The sequence below is a fragment of the Hesperophylax consimilis genome, chromosome 12, assembly GCF_061612785.1.
Source record: "Hesperophylax consimilis isolate HC1 chromosome 12, BYU_Hcon_1.0, whole genome shotgun sequence".
NCBI lineage: Eukaryota > Metazoa > Arthropoda > Insecta > Trichoptera > Limnephilidae > Hesperophylax > Hesperophylax consimilis.
Genome location: NC_142847.1, coordinates 29,218,912 through 29,243,768, shown reverse-complemented (window position 1 = coordinate 29,243,768; position 24,857 = coordinate 29,218,912). Strand labels below are relative to the sequence as shown.

Sequence of the window (24,857 nt, the reverse complement as noted above, 5' to 3'; positions counted from 1 at the left end):
ACCTATCTCTCGATCTTTGATTGATATCGAACATCAAAATGTTAACAAAAAAACTTACCGAGACTTTTTGACTCAAAAAGTTCAATTTTGAAAGAATTCGATATTTAGAAAACACATTTGTGTAGGGAACTTACTAAGAAAACGGAAACTTTGATTTTTATGCCCCTTTCAACAATAAAAAAATATGTATGTATGTATGGACGTCCCGGAAAATCTGTCCTTAAGAGCCTATAATGTATGGACGTCCCGGTAAGATCTGTCCTTCAGAGCCTATAATGTATGGACGTCCCGGTCAGATATGTCCTTCAGAGCCTATAATGTATGGACGTCTCGGTCAGATCTGTTCTTCAGAGCCTATAATTTATGGACGTCCCGGTCAGATCTGTCCTTCAGAGCATATAATTTTTTTATTTATTTTTTTAAATTTTTTATTCCAGATCTTGGGGAGGGTGGTGCAATCCCACGAGCTCCATATTATACATAGAATATATATAAAGAAATATTGTAAGATAATACATACACAATAAACGAAAACAAAAGACCATAATAATAATGCAAAAAAAAACATAATGAGATTAAAGTTTTTTTTTTTTTTTTTTTAAAGAAAAAATCTTTTAAAAATATATTTTTATGTATGACATCAGGATTTGGCTCCATCGCTTGTAAATAGGTCCCTGCCAGAAGTGCAGTGCTGCCATCACAAGACCGTTTTCGCTCGCGGCTAGTCGTGTTCGAAAGCTAGTTATCCGTTTTTTCATTAGTGCTCGGAATCCGGGAGCACGCCCTTCTACAAACATCTCAGTGGCACTGCAGTACCAGGACAGCCCAAAAAGTATTCGGTAGGAATTGTTGTACTGTACTTCCATTCTTTTTAGAGATGCTTTGTTGAAGTTGGTCCACAGCTCCGAGGTATATAGGCTCGTGCAGTATGTGTTAAAAAGTTGCCTTTTTGCTTTCGGGCCACACTTGTTAAATCGTCGAGAAATCATATTTGCTCTGATGCACAGTGATCTTCTCTGTCGCTCAATATCCATATCATCATTGAGCTCCGCTGTTACGATGTGTCCTAAGTATTTGACCTCCGGTTTTTCAGTTATTTTTGTGCCGTTTAGGCTGACGGGTAGTACTTTTGTAGGGCCTGCGCCCGTTTTAAATACTAGTAACACAGATTTAGTTGGGTTGTAGACCATATTATGTTCAGCGGCATATTTTTCGCATATCTTTAATAGCTTTCTCAATGCTTTAATGCTTGGAGACAAAATAACCATGTCATCTGCGTACGCAATGTTATTTACGCAAATGTTTCCCAGGTAACAACCTACATTCGCCGAGGTGAGTTTATTGCTTAAATCATTAATATAGACGTTAAATAGGATTGGTGATAAGCTTCCCCCTTGTCTGACGCCGCATTTCGTATTTACTGGTACTGACATTTTATTTTTCCAGATAACTTGGTTCTCTTGTTGATGATGCCAGATCGCCAGAATGTTAATTATTGAACTGGGTACATTCCTTTCTTTTAGTTTTTTTCCAAAGCAGTGCATGAGATACTCGGTCGAAAGCTTTACTTAGGTCTAGAAAGCAAGCATACACTGTTGTTTCTCTTGCCTTATAATATTTGATACTTTGTTTCAAACTGAATATTGCCATATCTGTTGACAATTTAGGTTTAAAACCAAATTGGTTGTCGGACGTAAATAGTTTGGCTTCTATGTAAGTTTGTAAAACCCTTTCAAATATTCTGGATATTATTGTGGCTAGAGATATCGGCCTATAGTTGGAAGCACTGGATATGTCTTCTTGTCTGGATTTAACTAACGGTACTATAATTGTACGTGAGAAGTTTCTTGGCATATGCATATGTTGAAGTATCTGTGTGAATAGCGTTGCTAGAAGCGTGTATATTTTTTCACCTGCATTTCTAACATGTTCAATGCTCAGGCTATCATAACCGGGCGATTTTCCAGCTTTCATTCGTTTTACAGCTGTTTTGACCATCTTTTTATCAACGATTATGTTTTCGTCCTCATCTTCGCATGGTTTTTCTAAGATGGTGGATTCGTTTCTTTCCGATATTTTTGAAAAGTTTGTTATGAAAATAACATACGATTTTCACTCTAAGTAAGAACCTGTCAAATCTGTGATTTATCTTGTCTATTGTTTATGCTCTGGCAACTTAGAACTTTAACAGGAAGTGAGAAGAAATTCAAGATGGTGGCACTTCCCGGCCGGGCACAGGAGAGACAGGCTGTCCGGTCGGGGGGTCAATTATTATTTCTGGAGGTCTGAGGCTCTAATCGAAAGTTATTTCATGGATTTGCGATTAATACCGAAATGTTCAGTTTGTGCTTCGAGATTAGAAGTCTAGTCATATTTCCCGCGAGTGGAATTCGCCCCGGGTGGCGTGAATAATGAAAACGTTTTTACCATGCGTGGCCATGGTGGTAATCCGAGTTTATTCAAGCGATCGGTGATTATTTCTGCCGATAATCTGTTTTCGCCGTGTGCATTTTGATTCAGAGCATTATTAAGTTCCACCTTGCCTTCGTGGAAGGGCAACTTACGGATTAACCGTCTACTCAGGGCTGGACCACACTGGGCCGTAGGCCAGCCACATTCTGATGCCGTCTACTCCTCTTGGCTGGACCACACTGGGCCGTAGGCCAGCCACATTCTGATGCCGTCTACTCCTCTTGGCTGGACCACACTGGGCCGTAGGCCAGCCACATTCTGATGCCGTCTACTCCTCAGGGCTGGACCACACTGGGCCGTAGGCCAGCCACATTCTGATGCCGTCTACTCCTCTTGGCTGGACCACACTGGGCCGTAGGCCAGCCACATTCTGATGCCGTCTACTCCTCTTGGCTGGACCACACTGGGCCGTAGGCCAGCCACATTCTGATGCCGTCTACTCCTACTGGCTGGACCACACTGGGCCGTCGGCCAGCCACATCCTGATGCTGCCGTCCTCTAGCTACATGGCTGATTCATCTACTCCGCCATTCGCGGCACTCAGTGTTCGTTCCTCATAACTAAATACGTTCTTATTATTTTAGACAGGGTAGATAGATTCTACGTTCTGGTCGATGGGGGTAAGTTTTCACCTTTTTTGTATTTCTCTGTGAAATTTATCAAATATAATTTGTTACGGCCAGTCCAAAGTTTATCCAGATTACTTTCATTCTACAACCTTGCAACTTCCTTTCAAACATCATGTAGATGGGATATATTTTTCCCCGCCCTGAATGGAGAATTATGCTCTACCGTCGGTAGGTCGGTTTGGCGAGCTCTTTTCCAGTTCAACCACTGGAAGGGACTGTGGCGCGTTGGCCCTCAAAGACCAACAAAGTCAAACTTGGCCACCCACTATTCATTCATATTAACAGTCAATAATGTACTTAGAAAAACCACACACAATAACAGCCTATTAACGCATCTATGGGCTAAGTAAGTATCGTAACATTGTGACAAATACTTATTCATAACAAGTTGGTTATGAAAATATTAGCAATCTTTTCTGCGTCCGATTTTCCTTCAATATGAGTGGATATCTGTGCTTTAGTTTTTAAAACGTTGCCTGTTTTTTTCCAAAATTCTTTAAAGTCTTTGTTCTCAATTGCTGATATTTTGTCCATTTATATCCTATAATGTATGGACGTCCCGGTAAGATCTGTCCTTATGAGCCTATAATGTATGGACGTCCCGGTCAGATCTGTCCTTCAGAGCCTATAATGTATGGACGTCCCGGTCAGATATGTCCTTCAGAGCCTATAATGTATGGACGTCCCGGTCAGTTCTGTCCTTAAGAGCCTATAATGTATGGACGTCCCGGTCAGATCTGTCCTTCAAAGCCTATAATGTATGGACGTCCCGGTAAGATCTGTCCTTCAGAGCCTATAATGTATGGACGTCCCGGTCAGATCTGTCCTTCAGAGCCTGTAATATATGGACGTCCCGGTCAGATCTGTCCTTCAGAGCCTATAATGTATGGACGTCCCGGTAAGATTTGTCCTTCAGAGCCCATAATGTATGGACGTCCCGGTCAGTTCTGTCCTTCAGAGCCTATAATGTATGGACGTCCCGGTCAGATATGTCCTTCAGAGCCTATAATGTATGGACGTCCCGGTAAGATCTGTCCTTCAGAGCCTATAATGCATGGACGTCCCGGTAAGATCTGTCCTTCAGAGCCTATAATGTATGGACGTCCCGGTCAGATCTGTCCTTCAGAGCCTATAATGTATGGGCGTCCCGGTAAGATCTGTCCTTCAGAGCCTATAATGTATGGACGTCCCGGTCAGATATGTCCTTCAGAGCCTATAATGTATGGACGTCCCGGTCAGATCTGTCCTTCAAAGCCTATAATGTATGGACGTCCAGGTCAGATATGTCCTTCAGAGCCTATAATGTATGGACGTCCCGGTAAGATCTGTCCTTCAGAGCCTATAATGTATGGACGTCCCGGTCAGATATGTCTTTCAGAGCCTGTAATGTATGGACGTCCCGGTCAGATCTGTCCTTCAGAGCCTATAATGTATGAACGTCCCGGTAAGATCTGTCCTTCAGAGCCCATAATGTATGGACGTCCCGGTTAGATCTGTCCTTCAGAGCCTATAATGTATGGACTTCCCGGTCAGATATGTCTTTCAGAGCCTATAATGTATGGACATCCCGGTCAGATCTGTCCTTCAGAGCCTATAATGTATGGACGTCCCGGTAAGATCTGTCCTTCAGAGCCTAAAATGTATGGACGTCCCGGTAAGATCTGTCCTTCAGAGCCTTTAATGTATGGACGTCCCGGTCAGATATGTCCTTCAGAGCCTATAATGTATGGACGTCCCGGTCAGATCTGTCCTTCAGAGCCTATAATGTATGGACGTCCCGGTAAGATCTGTCCTTCAGAGCCCATAATGTATGGACGTCCCGGTCAGATCTGTCCTTCAGAGCCTATAATGTATGGACGTCCCGGTCAGATATGTCCTTCAGAGCCTATAATGTATGGACGTCCCGGTCAGATCTGTCCTTCAGAGCCTATAATGTATGGACGTCCCGGTAAGATCTGTCCTTCAGAGCCTATAATGTATGGACGTCCCGGTAAGATCTGTCCTTCAGAGCCCATAATGTATGGACGTCCCGGTAAGATCTGTCCTTCAGAGCCTATAATGTATGGACGTCCCAGTAAGATCTGTCCTTTAGAGCCTATAATGTATGGACGTCCCGGTAAGATCTGTCCTTCAGAGCCCATAATGTATGGACGTCCAGGTAAGATCTGTCCTTCAGAGCCAATAATGTATGGACGTCCCGGTAAGATCTGTCCTTCAGAGCCTATAATGTATGGACGTCCCGGTCACATCTGTCCTTCAGAGCCACTAATGGAATATGACGTTTGTGGTTATTAATGTCTTTCCAAGCCTTGAAAGGTTAAATCAGTTTCTCATTGCTGAGGAACGTCACTGCTGACCCCCTCTAAGATTTCCATGGTGGACAAGGATTCTAATTCCCTGGAGTTCCTTATACTCCAACGAAAACACGTTCTTCTATTGACTTCTTGTGTTAATGGAGAGTTCGTTGTGGTTGATCGTGTCCGGGAGTAAAGTACACTAATTTCGGGAGGTGATTCTACATGATTGTAGAAGTAAAAAAGATGAAATAAATTTTGGATATTTTCATTACCTATATCAAAGAAATCGCTACGGAGGCCGCTAGAATTATTCATGCCGTTTACAATGATAACGCAATAACACTAGTAACATTACAAAAACGGTTGTGAAAGAGTTTTTTGGGATGTTTTTGAAATTTATTATTTAAAACCATTCCATTCTGATATTTTCCAACATTTTTTTATCCAAAAATCTCCAAGGATTTTCATTTAACAACTGCGGCTTAATAAAACATTTTTATTATCACTTACCGCACAAAGTTTTAATTTCCCATAGCCAGTGGGAGTATGGAATCCTGAGAGAGTCGTGAAGCTTTAAGATGTGCGGAGGTGTAAAAAATGGGAAGAGGTTAAAAGTTTTATTTTTTCTTCCCTAAGCCCCCTCCCAACCTTGTGTGAGGTTATACATAAAAATGTATTGAATTGCGTAAAAAGCTTGCCAAGTGCTTTGGATTGTGTTAACCCTTCAGGTCTCAGAAGGACATTACTAGCCACAAACATCAAATTCCATTATGGGCTCTGAAGGACAGGTTTGACCGGGACTTTCACACATTATAAAAGTATTTTTGTTTTTTTTTTCTGCAATGCGTAGATATGCGTTTTTTCATCGTTGGAAAGATGACTATTTATTTTTCTCAAATATTTATACATAATTACATAGATAAAATAAAAATAAATTGTCAAAGTTCTTGATTACGAATTGGCGGTATTTTTTCATCGACAGTTGAATGTTTAAAAAATATGATTTTTTAAATTGTATAAACGGAATTAAGCCAAGTGACAATTGTCTTACTAATTACCTACACAAAATGAATGTGGTTTATAAATATAGAATTCTTTCAAAATTATGGACGTTACGAGTCAAAATGTCCCGATAAGTTCTATATTAACATTTTCACGTTTTATATAAAAAAAATTGTTTCTTAGAAATTCCATTGTTTATTGGAATAAATCATTTCTACAACTTCAAAAATTCTAAAAAGAGATTTTAACATTCAACAAGTATATTATTAGCTTTATAGTTAACAAATAATTATAAGCAATAATTAGTCGCCTGAAATACAATACAAATTGAAAATATCTCCCGAGTAAAAATAAATGCCGCCAACGGGAATTGAACCCGTGCCTTCTGATGTCCGGTCAGGTGTTCTGAAACCACTGAGCTATGTCGACTTATTTCCAAGCCGCCAAATAATTCAATATGTACTAGTATCTCAATCAACAATTACTGCTTATTATATTTTTTCCACCTGTAAATAACCAACTTGGTGGAAAAAATATAATAAGCAGTAGATAAGTGTTGATTGAGGTACATATTGAATTATTTGGCGGGTTGGAAATAAAAAGACATAGGTCAGTGGTTTCAAAGATATTTTCTCGGGAGATATTTTTAATTTGTATTGATATTACAGGCGACTATTTATTGCTTATAATAACTGCTTAATGTAGTTTAAAGCCAATGAATCCACCTAAATTTTGCCTTTTATTCCATATTTTTAATTTTTATTAATATGGCACATTATGACAAGCGATCTCTCAAAACTTTTGTAAAATGGCAAAATATGTCAAAAAATCAATGCAGTGGTTAAGTTAATTTCATAAAAATCCCATAAAAAATTTCAATCATTAAGAGTTCTAAATTCTCCTGTCTTTTAAAAGAAATATTAATTCAACATTTGTCACTAATCAATACTAAATGAGGGTAAATATTAAATGTCAAATCAATGTCCAGTGTTTGACAACACAAATCAATGTCCAGTATTGGACAAGATAAATCAATGTCTAGTGTTTGACAACACAAATCAATGTCCAGTGTTTGACAACACAAATCAATGTCCAGCGTTTGACAACACAAATCAATGTCCAGTGTTGGACAACATAAATCAATGTCCAGTGTTTGATAACACAAATCAATGTCCAGTGTTTGACAACACAAATCAATGTCCAGTGTTTGACAACACAAATCAATGTCCAGTGTTTGACAACACAAATCAATGTCCAGTGTTTGACAACACAAATCAATGTCCAGTGTTGGACAACATAAATCAATGTCCAGTGTTTGATAACACAAATCAATGTCCAGTGTTTGACAACACAAATAAATGAAGTAGCAAATATTCGTACTATATTTGCAATTTCCTTTTATTCAAAAAAAAAATGTACTTTCTTCAAATATTTCGACCACAAATACAAATTAAAGTTTAGTATGAAAAAGGCCGCACAGCCGATCCTGTTATTTCTCAAAATACTACCTGACGTGTACCCGGTGTTGCTCAGTGTTATCCTTAGGAAATGGACATATAACACGGTAGTCTTTTCTGTAAACATTTTTAAGATATACAATTTCATAGTACAGGTTTAGCCAGCGTTACCAATGTGGGCGAAAGAAAATATTTTTTTTACGACTAGATTACAAAACATCGACTTCTCTACTTTATAAAAACATAATATGCATGAATAATATATACAGGGTGTATCGGCACGTACCCGACAAACTTTAACCAGCTATTCCTTAGCACATTTGGAGTAAAAAATGTTATGGGCACTTTGCTGTCCGGTAGCATTTTTTATCAATTAAAAACAAAAAAATTAAAAAATTCCACACTACATCACTGTCATTGGCATTGCTTTTCGTGTTCAACAGCTGTTGTTAGCAAGCCGTGCCATTTCGTTGTGATTGTAAAAGCGCACCAATATAGGTACACACGTACATTATTCAACGGAATTCGAATAAAATATTGCCAGATGGGATTTCAAACTTTGACAAAGGATAAAACATTGGTGACATGTGGTGAAAATATGAATGATAATTTTTTTATTAAAAAAAACGTTACCGGACAGCAAAGTGCACATAAGATTTTTTACTCAAAATATGCTAAGGAATAGCTGGTTAAAGTTTGTCGGGTACGTGCCGATACACCCTGTATAAACCTTTCGGAAGACATTTTCTAAATGCTAGTGAAAATGATATCAAAATCCATTGCGTAGCTTAGATAAATTAACCGGACAAACAGACAAATACGATTTTATTTTATACTATTTAGAGATTTTCAACAAACGCGCAGTAAGCGTGTTCGGGTGACGTTGGCAGGCGATACGACACACATAATGTACATTACATTACGTGGTCAAATCTACAAAAGCCATCAACATAAACAACTAAAGTCCTGCCAAGCAAATGAACCCACGATCGTAAACTGAAAACTCCCCTGGGGATACAGACAGCTTGACACAGCAGAAAGCGAGTGGCGGGAACAACAAAAGCACAAACACAAAAACAAACACAATCCTAAAACAAACACAAACGCAAGCACAAGCAGAAAAGGCGGCATTATTTACCGTTTCCAGTGGTTGAGTCGGAATAAATATATTACTAAAGAATGAGGCTACGTTATACTGAATTTAGATTAATACGTACACTAGCTAACATAGCTATTTTAGAAGTCTTCAAAAATGAACGTAAATTTTTAGTTTTAAATAATGAAAAAGCAAAAAGGCAATGAGGGAAAGTATTTTTTTCATCTTTGGGAATGCTGTATGGAGGGTATTTTTAAGGAAGGGAAGGAGAGGATGTTCTGTGTAGGAAAAAGGTATGAAGTAGCGGTAGGAATCTAGGTAACGGTAGGTAGCGATGTCTCGAGAGACCAGTTGTTGAGGTCAAAGAGTCCCCCCAACCAGCTTCTCCCGATCTGGCACGCCATGCAGCTGGTAGGCAGGCGCTTCCTGGATACACCTTTCCCGATGAGCCCGAGCACCCCTGCTAAATCACCAAACATGCGAACCACTTGGGGTGACCCATGGCAGAGGTGTTGGTTATCCAATAAATGGTTCATGGGCGGCGGTACCCATACCCGCCTACGAAATTGAATGTGAATACATTGCGAATGCAAAGACTTGATGGGTGGGAAGCCTCATTATTAACTCCTGCAATTTTTCTACCTTCTAAGCGAGAAGTTATTGTTATTAATAATAATTGTTGCAAGAAGAAAAAGTCAAAAATTACCCGGAGTCGCAATGTTGTACGCAAATCAGTGGACTGTAACAATATTTCACACAACTATTGAGGTAGCTGTGGTTAACAGTTAGAATTGGTTAAGGATTCTTACTTATCCTTGGTCTTTTCGATCGATGTTATGCCCTTTGTTAGAGACATAATAATAGGCTTTCGTAATAGATTCGAATTAAATGTATTGAAGGGACATGTTCACTGCACCGGTTTTCTTAATAGACTCGTGATGTATACATAAATTGATGCAATATCACTGAATGTAGGTATTCCACACTGTCAGAAAGGGACAGGTAATTGGGTGAAGGAATGCAGGAACATGTGTTAGAGGGAGATTTACATTGTTACATCAACACTACATTTCAAACCCACAGTTATAATTAATACCTCGGCCACCCATTGGACACCTCGGGACAGATTGATGTTTCATATAAATTTGTGAATTCAGTATTTTTTAAATTCTTCTTGCCATATCTAGGATACTTTGTGGCCCTAACTGCAACTGGTGAGTCCTTTCCTCCTATATTCCAATCACGGCTTATCTTATTTTCCTGAAGCCCAGATGTAATACCTTGAGGAATACTGTCCGTTGAGTTTAGCAAATGCGTACTAATTAATTGTCCCATATATTATAATAGAATTTGACATAGTTTTAGGAATGGACCTTCTAGTACGTTTCTGAGGGACCAGCAGCACCTTCAAACGCCAACTTATACAGTGGATTTGAAATTGCGCGACACTATTTTTGGTCCACTCCACGCAAATGTTGCGTCTCTATCATATTTTGGTATGATGTTTGGAGGGATTAATTATTTCTGTATTTTTTTGTTAAAATCAAGCAAATAATAATAATTTATGGTAACTGGGAGGTCACAATAAATTTCGTGAAATAATCTAGTAAATACAGGGTTTTCCATTAAGAGGTGTTATTTTGATATTCAAACGTAAAAGATCAATAGTTTCGTTGTTTGTGTGGCACGTAGCGTAGTGTTGAAAGTAAACATTGTCCAGATCAATACCATCCAATTCCGGCCATAAAAATCATTAATCATCTCTCGATAGCGCAATCCATTCACCGTAACTGTTGCTCCAGCCTCATTTTCGAAAAAGTAAGGTCCAATGACTCCGCCGGACCATAAACCGCACCAAACAGTCACACGTTGAGAATAGAGAGGCTTTTCAATAATAACTCTTGGATTTTTCGAGACCCAGATGCAACAATTTTGCTTGTTGACGAAGCCACCGAGTTGGAAATGGGCCTCATCACTCAAGATGATTTGCATTTGATTTACTCAAGTGAATTTTAATAATTTCAATGCGTTGTGAAGCGTGTATCGTTCGATTTTTATTAATTGCGAAGTTTTTACTTGTCAAATTTCAAAAAATGACAGCTTCAAAAGTAACAACTACCGAAATAGCGGGCTATTCAAAATAACACCTCTTATTGGAAATCCTGTGTATTGATGATAATATAATTTCTTAAGGCGCTGCGCCACGTCGTGTAAAATTTTGAATCGGGCCGCTAACAACGTTCCTCGTGTTGATGGCAATTTGGTTTTATTTTATTTCTGCAAGAAAAAAAAATCTAAGGGATCATATTTTCAAACCAAAAACACAGGATTTGCATCCTCGAATAACTTGACTCATGTTCTTAACACTATGAAGATACTTACATGATGGGCTATTTACATTAAAAAGAGGTTTAGAAGAATTGGGAAAAATAATTAAATCGCATGTAAAATAACGACCCTGGATACCCTTTATATTACATAACGTGACATTAACACCAGTCTCAATCTTCCTAGACTAATAACAGGAAATCTTTGAAGATTAGGAACGACTAACGCAATAAAATAAGGAGTGAGGTAATTCTCAAGAGAAATATAGCCATCCTTATTTATATGAGTTTATAGGTTAGATGCGATACCCGATAAGGTTCCATTTCTCGGAAAATATATTTTCATTTGTCAATAATAATGATATGATACATTGGAGAGGAAATTGGAACTTTATTCCAATTCACTTCGTAATCATCAATTTCCTTTCATATATGCCCCCAAGCTTCATGATGACATGGTACCTTATGACTTATGAAAAACGCGAATCATAAATTTTTCACGTGAATAACGCGAATTTGGAGTTTTATGTCTTGTTAGATAAAATTTAAGTTTCTCATAACCTGCCTCAATAGATTAGCGGCTAGCCTGTGTTAAGACAGTAATTTTAAAAGTTAAATTAAATACTTATGAATATACCTACACTTATATTATAATATAATCGCTCAATATTTTTGTTAGGTTTCTTTTACACAAGGAGTTTGGTTGAGGGCACCGGTAAAGGCCATATTACTACTTTTTATCCAAATACTAATGTTTTTTTTTAAATTTGTATTTTTAACTCTTCATTTTTTGTAAAAAAGATCGATGAAGAGGTTATAAGACATAAAGCAGAGTTAGATCTCGTAATTGAATCTACTTCCAGGAGAAAGGTTGAACTTTATAACTTCTTTTCAGTTGCACTGCAGAAAACCAGTACATCAAAACCTTTTACTTTGAGGGATATAACGTTCTATGTTATTAATAACAGTTATATTTCTTCTCTATCTATTTGATTGTGATTTCTCGTTATATAATTAATATTGTGAACATGACGTACTGACAAACGTATTGAAGAATTAAAAAAATTAAGTCGTCTGGTTAAACCCCACATTACGAATTACTATCGATTTGGAACATATTTCTCTTAAACTATTTAAGTTTTTGATTTCCAATAAAAATATATGTTATAGTTGAAGATAACTCACATACATTTGTTATGCTGAAACTGTAATTAAATGAAATTCGGTCGAAAGAAAAAATTCACAAAATGAACTCTGAAAATGATTAAAAACACGTTTTTCTGTTGTTTACTATGTTATGGGTACGAAAAAATTCACGGTGTATCTTTAAATTCAACTTAAGCATTATTATTTAAAATGAATCATTTTTATTATTATCGGTTTTTTTTGTATTAGCATGCTCCCTCTAATATTCGTACTGATCAATCGCTATCCCTTTCAAACAGTGGCGGCTCGTGACTTTTGGGTGTTCTAGAATACTAATACTACAAAAAATGGCGTTATTGATGTTGTTGTAGCTGAAAACGATTTTTTATTTTTTTCGAAAATTCGATATTTTGTGTGGAGATTTTTAAGGAAATACGTGCAAAACTGAAATTTCCTGAAAATCTTCATACAAAAAAATTAAATTTTCTAAAAAAAAAAATTGAACCTAACCTACAAAGCTATTCAAATAAATTGCCGAATTGGAAAAATAAAGAGAAGTATTTAGTTTACTATGTAACTGCTCGGAATTCTTGTCTTTTATTTGCTCTAATCCTTCCCCTCCCCTAAATTTGATTAGAAAATGTCTCCGTACTTTAAAATTCTGTGCTGGGAATATAAATTTGCCTAAATAAACTTGTAACCAATTTCAAAAATCCGTTAATGGCAGAGAATAATCACAATGCGAGGCGAAGAATAAATTAAATGTTCTTAGGTAAATACAGTCCTCAGGAATCTTTAAAGATTACAGAATAATTATATAGGTACAGCTGCTGGTCCTCTATAATTCGCAAGGACGTGGCGCTCCTTCTTTTGAGTTCGGTAAACACTTCTAATCTAAAGATTCCATACCCCTACCTGTAAAAACTTTCGGCTCCGAAAACAGGCACTCTATTTGCATCCCAAGAAATGTCTAAAATATTAATTTAACATAAAACTTAATGAATTATCATTTGTTTCTAAAAAACAATAATGCATGTAGGTATTTACGAATTATTTATTTATTTATTACAAAATAATATAAGAATAATAATAATAAGCCTTTTATTCTGAACTTCTGTTAGGTATATTAATATTAGAAATGTTTTGTTTGTTATAATATATCCCGAAGCTCAGTTTGCCTCTTGGCATAGGCCTCCTCTAACAATTTCGCCTTTGTGGAATAGTATATAGTCAATGCGTTCCTCAATCTTTTCTCCTAGTCTTCACATCTCACTAATGCCCAGGATATACCATTTTATTTCTTCGAGAGCTATTTCTAGCTCGTGTAGGCTTTCTTCGGTTCTAAGGGTTCTCGTATTTAAAGTTGCAATATTGAGTATTTTGTTTCTTCTTGTTGTTGTGGGATTGTGGTCTATAACTCCCGTGGAGACCAGCCGAATTGGGTAACTTTTTGTTGGTTGGTTTTGGTTGTTAATTTTTGTTGGTGTTAATATTCCTTGTTTCCGATCTTCCGAGACAGTAGTTAGTTTTTTGGAGCATTTAGTTGTGGGTCAGAACTTGCCCGGTTGACATAATTCAGTATGTTAGGTCTGTTGGTCTCTTTCATGCTACTTTTGGGTAGAGGTTGTGAAGGATTGCTTGATATTTTGTTTGTATTTACTTTCTTCTGTGCTGATGACTTAGGAGAATCCAAAGTTCCTCTTTTTCGCTTTTCGCTAATGTTGTCCTTCGGTTTTAACACTATCAGTTTGTCATATTTTATGTAAGCAATTTTTCCTTTCTTTTTCTCTTTTTCTTGTTGAGGTTGTAGCTGTTTTCGTTTTTCCAGGATTTCCTTCGAGTAGTCTTCTTTCACATTAATATCTGGCGGAAGGTTTGTCTGGTTCTTGAGTATAAGGTGTTTTTTCCATTGGGTCGTGATAGAGGCTATGACCGGACGATACGTGTTTTCGAAAAATAATATAAGGTGGGTCAAATCCCAGAACTGCAAAGAATGGGAGAGGGCACCTGGAATGAGACAATCCAAAGTACTCATAAAAGGACCAGAACCTAGACGAACCAAGAAATTACGCGATATGAACTGGCAGGCCTACTAACGGGTCACTGCCATCTCTGGAGATAAATGCAGATATTGGGAGTAGAAAACACCAATAGATGTAGGAAGTGTGAAGAGGATGAAAAAACTCCAATTCACCTTTGGTGCCAAATGCCTGCCCTGGTGGGACCTAGGCACAGATACCTGGGGATACATACAGAAGAACCAGAACACATAGCCTCATACCCAATAACAACCCCGGTGAACTTTATTAAAGGGACTGGGTTTGTTAAAAGATTGAGGTAAAATGGGAGATAGCACAATGGGCCTATGGCTTAAGTGCTCACGAGAACTACGTGTAAACCGTCCCCGCCCTTTAAAAAAAAACATTTAAGATTATAACAGTATGCAATTTTTTCCTAATTATGTATTCTGCTACTCCATCAGTTGAGCTCCAGGAGATCGTGTTTAAAAAGTAAAAAATACTTAAAAGGCGATGCGCAAACAATATTCAAAGACTTATTACTACAAACGTAATTCAACAAAAAAAACATAGTTCAATATTCAAAATAAGTACGAAGGTTATACAATATACACAGTTTTAGAAAACACACAACATTGTCCAAAGTTTTTTAAATCCTAGATAGTATAGATTAAGTGAACGTATAGTAAGGGTATGTTTTACTAATAAAACAGAAATGATTAAAATGAAATAAAATACGTTTTGATTTAAAACCACGAGTTTTTAATAATTTTTTGATCCGACCGGTTTCGCTTTACTCAAGCATCTTCAGGGTACAAATTATTACTAGACAAGAAGTCCAAAGTGTGAGCTTATATATAAAAAATTTTTTTGAGGAAGACAACATGATATAAATATAACAAACACAGATAAATCACACAATAAATTTACACAAGTACAAAAGACATGGGAAAAACCGAACGATAATTATGTAGACTAATGGATTATAATAATATATATAGAGAAACAAAGCATCAACTGACATGGTGATAAGGAGAACTTGGACATTTTTAATGGTTTATTGGAAACAAACTTAATATTGAACTACTTGATATATCTCATTGATTATTAAGAATAGGACTTTTGTTTTTTACAGCTTTTTTTATTTTCAGTGCTTCGAGATTATTGAGTCTGTTACATCACAGAAATGAATAACTTTAGTTCGCCTTACCACAGGTCACCCTAGTACATCATATTTTGTATGTACAATAGTAATAGAAAAAAATATTTATATAATATTCTCAAATTTCAGGGAATTAATTGGCTTTTTGAATTATTCATGTTTTAAAGTTTCGGTTACGTTGATTTTGTTTTTGGACACTAATATATTGTACCATCTCACACCTAAATCGTGTAGTAGTGGTGCTGAGCCGTGATCGTTCTTAGCATTGAGATGGCTATTAAGCCATTTGTTTTGAATTTATTGCTTATTTATTAATTTATTTAATTGTTAAGACATACACAGTACAATAAGATACAGTTAGATATTTTTAGTTATTACATAGTTGTAGTACCTATTACGTATGTCCATTAAATATCAATACGTAATTTAGGCTGAGATTGTTATAAAAGGGAGGAAATGTGTGGATAGATAATAATAAATGAATTGAAAACAAGAATTATAATAAGCTCACGAATTGTAATTGAATGTTAATACATAGGAGTTTTGAAAAATGATGTGAAAATATTTATGAAATATGTCATGCTAAGAAATTTAATAAGTTAGTTTTGTATGTTAGAAAGGAATCATGAAAGATGTCTAAATGTAGTAATATTTCGTAATGGGTGTATGTTGTGATTGCGCGAGTAATTACTGAGTTGTTTGCTGCATTGGTATTGTTAGCTTCAATATGAAATAGTGTAGTGTGCCTTGTACGCCTCGTTGGAACATTTAAACCAATGCGGGACTATCTATTTTATTATTTAGCAGATTATGTAGAAACAACAGGTCTGACAATGTGCGTCTTTTTTGTAACGTTAACATATTATTTGTAGTTTTGTTGTATTTCTTGAGTAAATGTTTCGAAAATTTATTCTGTATACTTTCTAATAAATCTATGTTTACCTTATATTGAGGATTCCATATTATGGAAGCATACTCCAGTGGACTTCTGACCAATGAACAAAACAAAATTTTCAGAGTCTTAGCACTTTTGAAAACTTTGCATATTCTTAATAAGAAACCTAGCATTCTGTATAGCTTTATAAATTTTCATGTCATCCACGTATAAAACAAAGTAACTATTTTTAAAGCATACGTAAATGTCATTTATTTAAATATTAAATAAGAGTGATCCAAGATGCGACCCCTGGGGCACACCTGAGATGATTTCCGTTAAGCAAGATGCAAAAGCATTGACAACCGTGATTTGGTGCCGATTATTGACGTATGATGCGATCCATCTATAGAGGTCACCGCGAATTCCTAGACCTAATAACTTTTGTAAAAGAATATAATGATTAACACGGTCAAATGCTTAGAATAATCCGTATAAATGGCATCTAACTGGCATCGCATTTCCATTTGAGCATGAAGAAAATTTGTAAAAAATGTAAGATTTGAAGTTGTGGAGCGATTTTTCATGAAGCCGTGTTGATTATTTAAGGAAGAGGGTGAGATAGTAGAATATAATTGATCGTAAACAATTTTTTCCAATACTTTACTTAGTATCGGTAATTTGGATATAGGTCGATAGTTCGAGACATCATTTTTACTGCCATTTTTATATATTGGGGTAATCAAGGCTGTTTTCCACTTGTCGGGAAATTTTCCTTCACATAGCGATAGTTTGAAAATAACAAAAATGGGGGGTGTCAATTGTTTACTACAATAATTTATGAAGATCCCTGGAAGTTGATCATCCCCTGGTCCCTTTTTGATATCAATGGACTTAAGGTATTTGAATGTGATGTCTTCATTGATCTCGATTGAGTTGATTATGCTATTTGAATTAGAGCAAAGACTGGCATTGCTTGTATGTGCAGGTTGAGCATTCGAAAATACAGATCCAAAATACTCATAAAATAAGTTGGCTACTCCTCTACTGTCATTAGCAGTTTTTTCACCGTAATTCATATGATCAGGGATGGCAGGAGTTTTTCTTTGAGAATTGACGTAGGACCATATTTTTTAAATATTATGCTGTAACCGGATTCTATTGTAGAAATGTAGGTATTGTAAGCTGATGAAGCGACTGTTTTTTGCCTTTTGCGAAGCAATGAAAATGAGAGATAATCAAGGGGGTTCCGATAACGCTTCCATTTTCTAAAGAATTTTAATTTTTCGTTTGTTATTTTTATTAAGGCTGCCGTGTACCATAGTGGATATTTTCCAGATTTCACAACTTTCTTAGGAATAAACGTTTCGATAATCTGTTCAATTATAACATAAAACGAATTTAACGCTGTATTTACATCCGGTGCATTTATAACGGTTGACCAGTCGGTTTCTTTCAGTCTCTCATCGATCTCTGCATAATCTGCTTTACGGAATAATTTTATTGTTCGAGGAGTTGCAATAGTGGATGGAAATTCTAGTTCTACAATCAATGATTTATGATGAGCATCTTCTTTTACTAATTTTACTTTTACTTAGGTCGGCAAGCGACACATTAACTGAAGTGTTACAGAAGACGAGGTCCAAAATTCGATCGTATTTTTTAGGTAAATGGTTAAATTTGCAAAAGATAAGCAGTTAAGTAACGCGAGTGCGCAATGCTATTTATATGGTGAATTTTATTGATGAAAAATTCTTTATAAATTTGATATAAAGCGTTTCTTTTATCCAATTCAGTGATAGTTGGTACATATTATTTATATTTAACTAGTATTTTTTGAACCTTTTCTTTTGACATTCTTTGTAATTTTTCTTTGAACTGTAGATCTCACGTCCAGAAAAATAAGTTTTTAATTTTCTCTTTTTAAATCGGAACCAAAATTTCTTCTCAGATCAAAAGTTTTGTAAGGAGGAACTTAATTAATAACCACGACTATTCAACGACGGATCACGTTTGAAAAAATAATATTTACTGAACTATTAACCCATCGTATGCTCATGTTAAATTGATAATATTCTATTTTCGTAATAATAGTTCGTGAATTGTACCGGCTTACCAGAAAATCTGTTTGTGTAATTTTTTAATTAAGGTGCTAAATGGCTAGCATAAGTATTTCTCTCAATGTAGAGAAATGATTTTTTGATCGAGCTTATCGGCTACTGCGGCGCGCGACATGGTAAAACGGCCACCATCTTTAAACGGAACCGGAACGTTAAAAAATAAATTTACAGAAAGACGAAATGCAAAACGCCGTAGTACGAATAAGCACAGGGCCTCGCTCAATTATTATTATTTAACAATTATTTTCATCGTTAGATGTTTTGGTTTGTTTAAAATATTCATAAATAGATTTCAAAAAATATGTTTTTTTACATAAGAATGCAAGAGGACTATGTTATCCCTAATTGAGGTGTGTTGTTATTGAGGTTTGTTGAGGTGTGTTGTGTGAGATGAGGGGAGAGTAAGGCGAAGGAGATGATTGAGATGAAGGTCGGGAAGTACTTGTCTGTTCAGATTTAGTCCCTTAAAAACTGCGCCTGGGTGATAATCTAAAATTATGATTTGATATCTACCACTCTGAATCTATTCACAAGATTCAGGATTATTCCATCCTCAAATAGACTCCACACAGCATACCCAAAGATGACAGAGATCACAGTCCCAATTGCTTATAGAGCCATTATATGGAAGGAGATGGGAAAGAATAAGGTGGGGGTGTACCTAGCTATTCAAATCTGGTCATTAAACACGACTAAAGCAATTTAAAGCAATGTTTCAATTCTGAATAGTGGTTTTACACCAGGGCGATACTAAGAGTATATACCACTCTGGAACGTGCCGCAAGTATACTATATAATATTATTTTTAATGAATAAATTGTGAAATAACCCTAATTCATCACAAAATTTTTACTTGCGCACGTCGGGATTTGAAACCGCGACCCTAAAGTGTTAGTTGAGAGCCTGACTCCTCGACCATGGAGATTGTCAGTCAATATCAAAATAATATACCAGAATAAATATAAAAATAAAATAATACATTCGCTGTCCTCCTATATTGTATTGATTTAAGCAGCATCGAATGAATCACCATAATATTATTAGTGCACTTGAAACTCGGTGGCGTCGTTATCATTTGCTGTGTTCTATATTGCACATTACTGTAGCCACGGACTGCACGTGCACAGACGTTACTGTAACTCACAGTGTTCAATACTTAGTACGGAAGTGGAAATGTTTGATGACCCGGAAACGTGGGAAAACAGCACGTGCCATTTGCCGGGATTTCCTCATCTCTCCAATATTGTCAGCAAATGGAGAGGAACTGTTTGTTGGCTTTACTTTTTTTTATTCAGAATTTGTACACGGAAAACAAAAGGCAAGTATCTTCAAAGAGCTCTCGGTTATTCTATATATATATATGACTGGCTAGAGAAGTTTCCGAATCATAAAATATATTTGTTATCGGAAATGTATGATATCTAGGAATTGTATACAACTCCTAGGAAATGTATTCAATTCAAAAGCTATTTAGGAAATGTATACATTTCCTAGGAATTGTATATAATTCCAATATCGTATTAGGAAATGTATAAAAATAATGCTTCCTGTAATAAAACACTTTGATTTATTTGTTATATTCTTAAAAAGTTAAACTTTCATTTGGTAAGTAATCAGTCTGTTATTTAAGTAATTATAAATGTCACAATATTAAAGTAAAAGTCCTTTGGGTTGGGTTGGGTTAGGTTAGGTTAGGTTAGGTTAGGTTGGACGTGCGTACGCACTGACTCTTTACGCGACACTAGCGCGATCGCCTGATCAGACGATACAATTCCCTCCCCTTGCCCCGCTTTCCCCGCGTACCCATTGATATCTTAAATGTTTTTTATTTCCGATTGCTATTTAGTAAATGTATAGATTTCCCAGGAAATGTGTCGAACATAATTTATTTCACACATTTCCGGGCGATTTTAGGAACTACACACATTTCTTAGGAATTGAATACAATGACTGATTACATACATTTCCGTTAACATATACACAATATTCATATACCATACTAAAGGGCCGGCCCTATGCGGGTGCAATTAGAGCAGTCCGGGCGCCGTATTGTCAAGGCTCCAAGGCGATTATAATAACTTGATACATAACAGTCCTAACGCATCGCCCTTGAGAATATTTTTCTGTCCTGTGAATATATTCCAATTGTAGAGCTGCAACTTGCAGGTTGATGATGCTCTGCTCTGATTGTTATGATAGCCAACCTCCAGAATGAGTACCAGATGAAGAAAAATCTCTCTTCCTTAGAGAAAGACCAACAGTATAAATATAAATCTTATTTAAGATAGTATACTTGTGACCCTATTTTTGACAATAAATTATTTCTTGAATTAATTTTTGGTCGATGTAGAATAATTTGAAAGGAAAATTTTCAGCTTTAAAAAACCAATCAAAAAGGTTTTGTTCGTTTGATTGGAAACGAATTTGAATTTGACCTTTTTTTCTCCCCTTTTTTATTCACCTCATTTATCCCGCCCCACTAAATTTCCACCTTATTGAGAAGAGGAACTCGTCAAATTGTATAGTTAAAAGTACGTCGACACGATTTTTCTATTATTTTATTAATTGTATGGTTAAAAGTACGTGGACACAATTTTTATATTATTTTTTTAATTGTCTGGTTAAAAGTACGTTGCCGTAATTTTAATATTATTTTTTTAATTGTATGGTTAAAAGTACGTCGACACGATTTGTATGGTTAAAAGTAAGTTGACACGATTTTTATATTATTTTATTAACTTATATTACTAAAATTGACTCTGGGTCACTTTACACTTAGAAATGACGAGAGCAACTCGTTCCCTAATCATATTTAAATGTAACAATATCGGAAATGAGTGTTTAAAACACTCGATTGTGCCTCGATTGAGTTAGTAATAGTAGTGGATCTATTTAACTTACAGAATTTAGGTACAAGAAGGCTATACTATCATTTCTTTTCAATCGATACTAAGCTAACCTAAGTATACTTGTAAGTTTTATGTCATTGATTATAAAATATTATTTATGGTATATTTATGTATCAATTTATCTATTCTTATAAATATATTATTAAATATATAATGCTTTGTAATTTAAAAAAAATGTTGCATTCCAACGCGCGTGTGTAATTATGTACCTATATTATATAGATGTCACCTGTGACAAGTAAAAACATGCTAAAATAAACAGCACATTCTGTTGGACGTGTTAAAGCAAAAGGTGTCATTGTTTCTCTATCTGCACAGATAGTATGAGCCACAACAATGCGTGGCGGGTACAGCTAGTATTAAATAAATCAACATTACATACCGAAGGAAATCACTTTTTGGTGTTCTGTATGGAATGAGTACATTACATAACGTGTGCGTACATTTTGGTGATGTTGCTAGAACTTAGTTCGTTATTTCGTATACTCTGTGAGCTTACTTACTCGAAACGAGGATAGATACCCTGTGACATTTAACTTTAAGACATAACACACGGAGACCCGAATAGCTACAACCTTAATTCTTACGTTATTTCCACCCGATGAAGTTATATTACCTAATTAACCTCGATATACCTGTTCGTTTATTTTCCAGAAATCGGAGTTGGCGGAGAAGGTGAACTGTCTCCAGAGCTGTACAAGAGAGGCTTGGTGTATGTGGAAAGCAGGGAAGGTGCGAATAAAGAGGCTTCCTATGTGGGGGAGATCCAGGGGGAGTTGGGAGAACTTGCCCTTGGGAAGATACCTTCTCCACCCGCAAACAAAATCAGGATTTTCCGCTCCCTAGGTGAGAAAAAATAAAATGTATTACACGGTTCGAGCACGGTGAATCATCGCTAGTTAGGGCAAATGGTGTTCTGTTGACTTTGACAAATTTCACAGAGTTTGTTTTTTTGTTTGGTTTGGTAGCCTTTCTCTGCTGCGAAAAGCGGGAAAGTCAGAAATTCAAGAGCTTGTGGAAGTATTTAGCGATATGATTATAAAAGAAACTTCCAATGTTTGAACATTCTTGCTAGTGGTGTAAGAAATCGCTTTTCGAAAAAGGTGGAAACAGGAGTTCAAATTTTTTTTCAGTTTTTGGAGGCGGAACTTACGTCAATTTTATTTGTAAAAAGTACATCAACACATTTTTTCTATTTTTTATTAACTTATATTACTAAAGATGACTCTGGGTCAGTTAATACTTAAAGCCTTACTAAAAAAGTGGTAAAAAATTTATTCAATTGATAAATGAACGTCTATCGGAAAATATTACTAACATAGGAATGGTTCACGGTAAGTTATATACATTGTTTACACAGCTAGAGAGAGTTGTTTAACTGTTGTATAAAATTATCTGCTAAAATGCGACGTCGCCAGTTACGTCGGAGCCCAGTTGAAGATATTTTTTATTAGTACCAACTAGAATATAAAATTTTACAGTCTTTATACAATGTGTAACAAAATCACCGTTTAACGGTAATGATGGTTTTTTTTGTAAGGCTTTAAAAATATATACACCTATCTCATATCAGACAACATTGTTGGTCATATAATACGTATATTCCGAAACGAACCACTTCATGTGTGGAATGCGTACATACATTTTTCGTTTCGTAAACGTATATTTAAAAAAATCTTAACTAACTAACTAAGATTACGTTTTCCCGCAGGGGGGGTAGGCAGAGAAAAGAAACCGTCAAACAATTTGATCTTGGCACACACTCCTTCATTCTCATTCATACATCGTCTCACCTTCTGTTATTCTGACTCTTGACATTACCCGACTCACTTGATCGTGCCATGTCTTTCTCGGACGGCCCGTACTTCTTCTACCATTCACATGTGCGTAAAATATTCTTCTTATACTCTTTTAAACATTCAGTCGCTCTACATGACAAAACCATCTAAGCATCCCTTTGTTAATCTTACTCATTGCGCTTACATCAGCCTTGCTTTAATGGTGAATTGTAAAATTTTTCGTTGGGTCGTACATAGTTTTACCACGCATACGCCGCCTAAAGGATCTCAAAAGTCAAAAACCAAGCACAAGAAAAATATTATTCCTTTGGTTTCATTACTTTTTATGTGAATACCGCACAAGTGTAACGAATGCTCCCAACCGTCTGGATCAAGTGAGACTATGGCATTCCCAATAGCGTTATTGTGAGGCCGAAGTTTTGTGGGGAGGGGAAGGAGATGGGGAAGTACGTGGTTATTTAGATCTGGTCCCTAAGTACGACTCAACCCATTTCAACCAACGTTTTGATTCTGAATGGTGGTCTTCCGCTAGTGCGTTACCAAATATTTCTACCACTGTGGAACGTGCCGCAAATATACACAAAATACATTATTTTAATTGAATTAATTTCTGCATAGTAAAAGTTAATCAAATAATCCTTACTTGCGCACGCCGGAATTTAAATCAGCGGCCTCAGGAATCGTAGCCAAGGATCATAACTACTCAACCACAAGGTCTAGCACAGACGATCAATAAAGCCCTCAATACGATATTGACGAAATCCGATATCCACGGTTAGTTAGCGATATTTGCGAGCAGAGTCAGAATATTATTACGATAGTGGGTAAACAAAAGCCGCTGCTTTTAACGCGGCCTTCAAGGTGTTGCATAAGCTAACAATATGCACAGCTTTTTGGAAAATATCCAAAATAACTGCCTTATTAATGAATGGAAGTAAACTAACACGTAACGGACGTTGTTGGCCACATTCACCAAGTACTGGGTGCGGGAGGCACATTTTTTCATAAATTTGTCAACCATCATCATCATCGGCCGTAAAGGAGCATTCTCATCGGTTGAAGACACGGTTTGAAACCGGCGCCCAAATCTACAGTCTTGTGCGGACTCCCGTCCAGTACACTAACTAAGCTCTTAGAATCGAAAGAAATCGTGTACACGATCCATATCCTTAATTAATCAATCTAAGACGCGATCAATTGATTCCGTTCCAGCCTGGAAAAACAAAAGTTGTTAGTTATGAATAAAAAACTCATTAACTAGTTAACTCTATTTGTAATATCAAAAAGGACTAGCGTACTGCCAATGTACGTTAAAGTTAATATTTCAATTCGAAATTGTCAATTTATTAGTATGTTTAACTTTGACATAGCCGTTTGACGTTTAGGATTATCAATTCAAAGTCAGATGGACCATTGTTACCAGCATATATCGATTTGAATTAACAATATCAGTCTGGCTATCAACAGCGCGACCGTGCTCCGGAAATCGCCTAACGATCCGATATTGTAAATTAACCCATTTCCTAATAATGCAGTAGCTTTGTGGGAT

The 24,857-nt window shown here is 36.2% G+C and overlaps 1 protein-coding gene across 1 annotated transcript in view; it reads left to right on the top strand.

The window, feature by feature from the left end:
• LOC149419453 (ketimine reductase mu-crystallin) overlaps nt 1–24,857 on the top strand; it is a 105,806-nt gene that overhangs the window by 66,254 nt on the left and 14,695 nt on the right. The window contains exon 4 of the mRNA XM_089637831.1: nt 22,164–22,355. Coding sequence (XP_089493957.1) covers nt 22,164–22,355 — 192 coding nt within the window. The remainder of the gene's footprint in view (nt 1–22,163; nt 22,356–24,857) is intronic.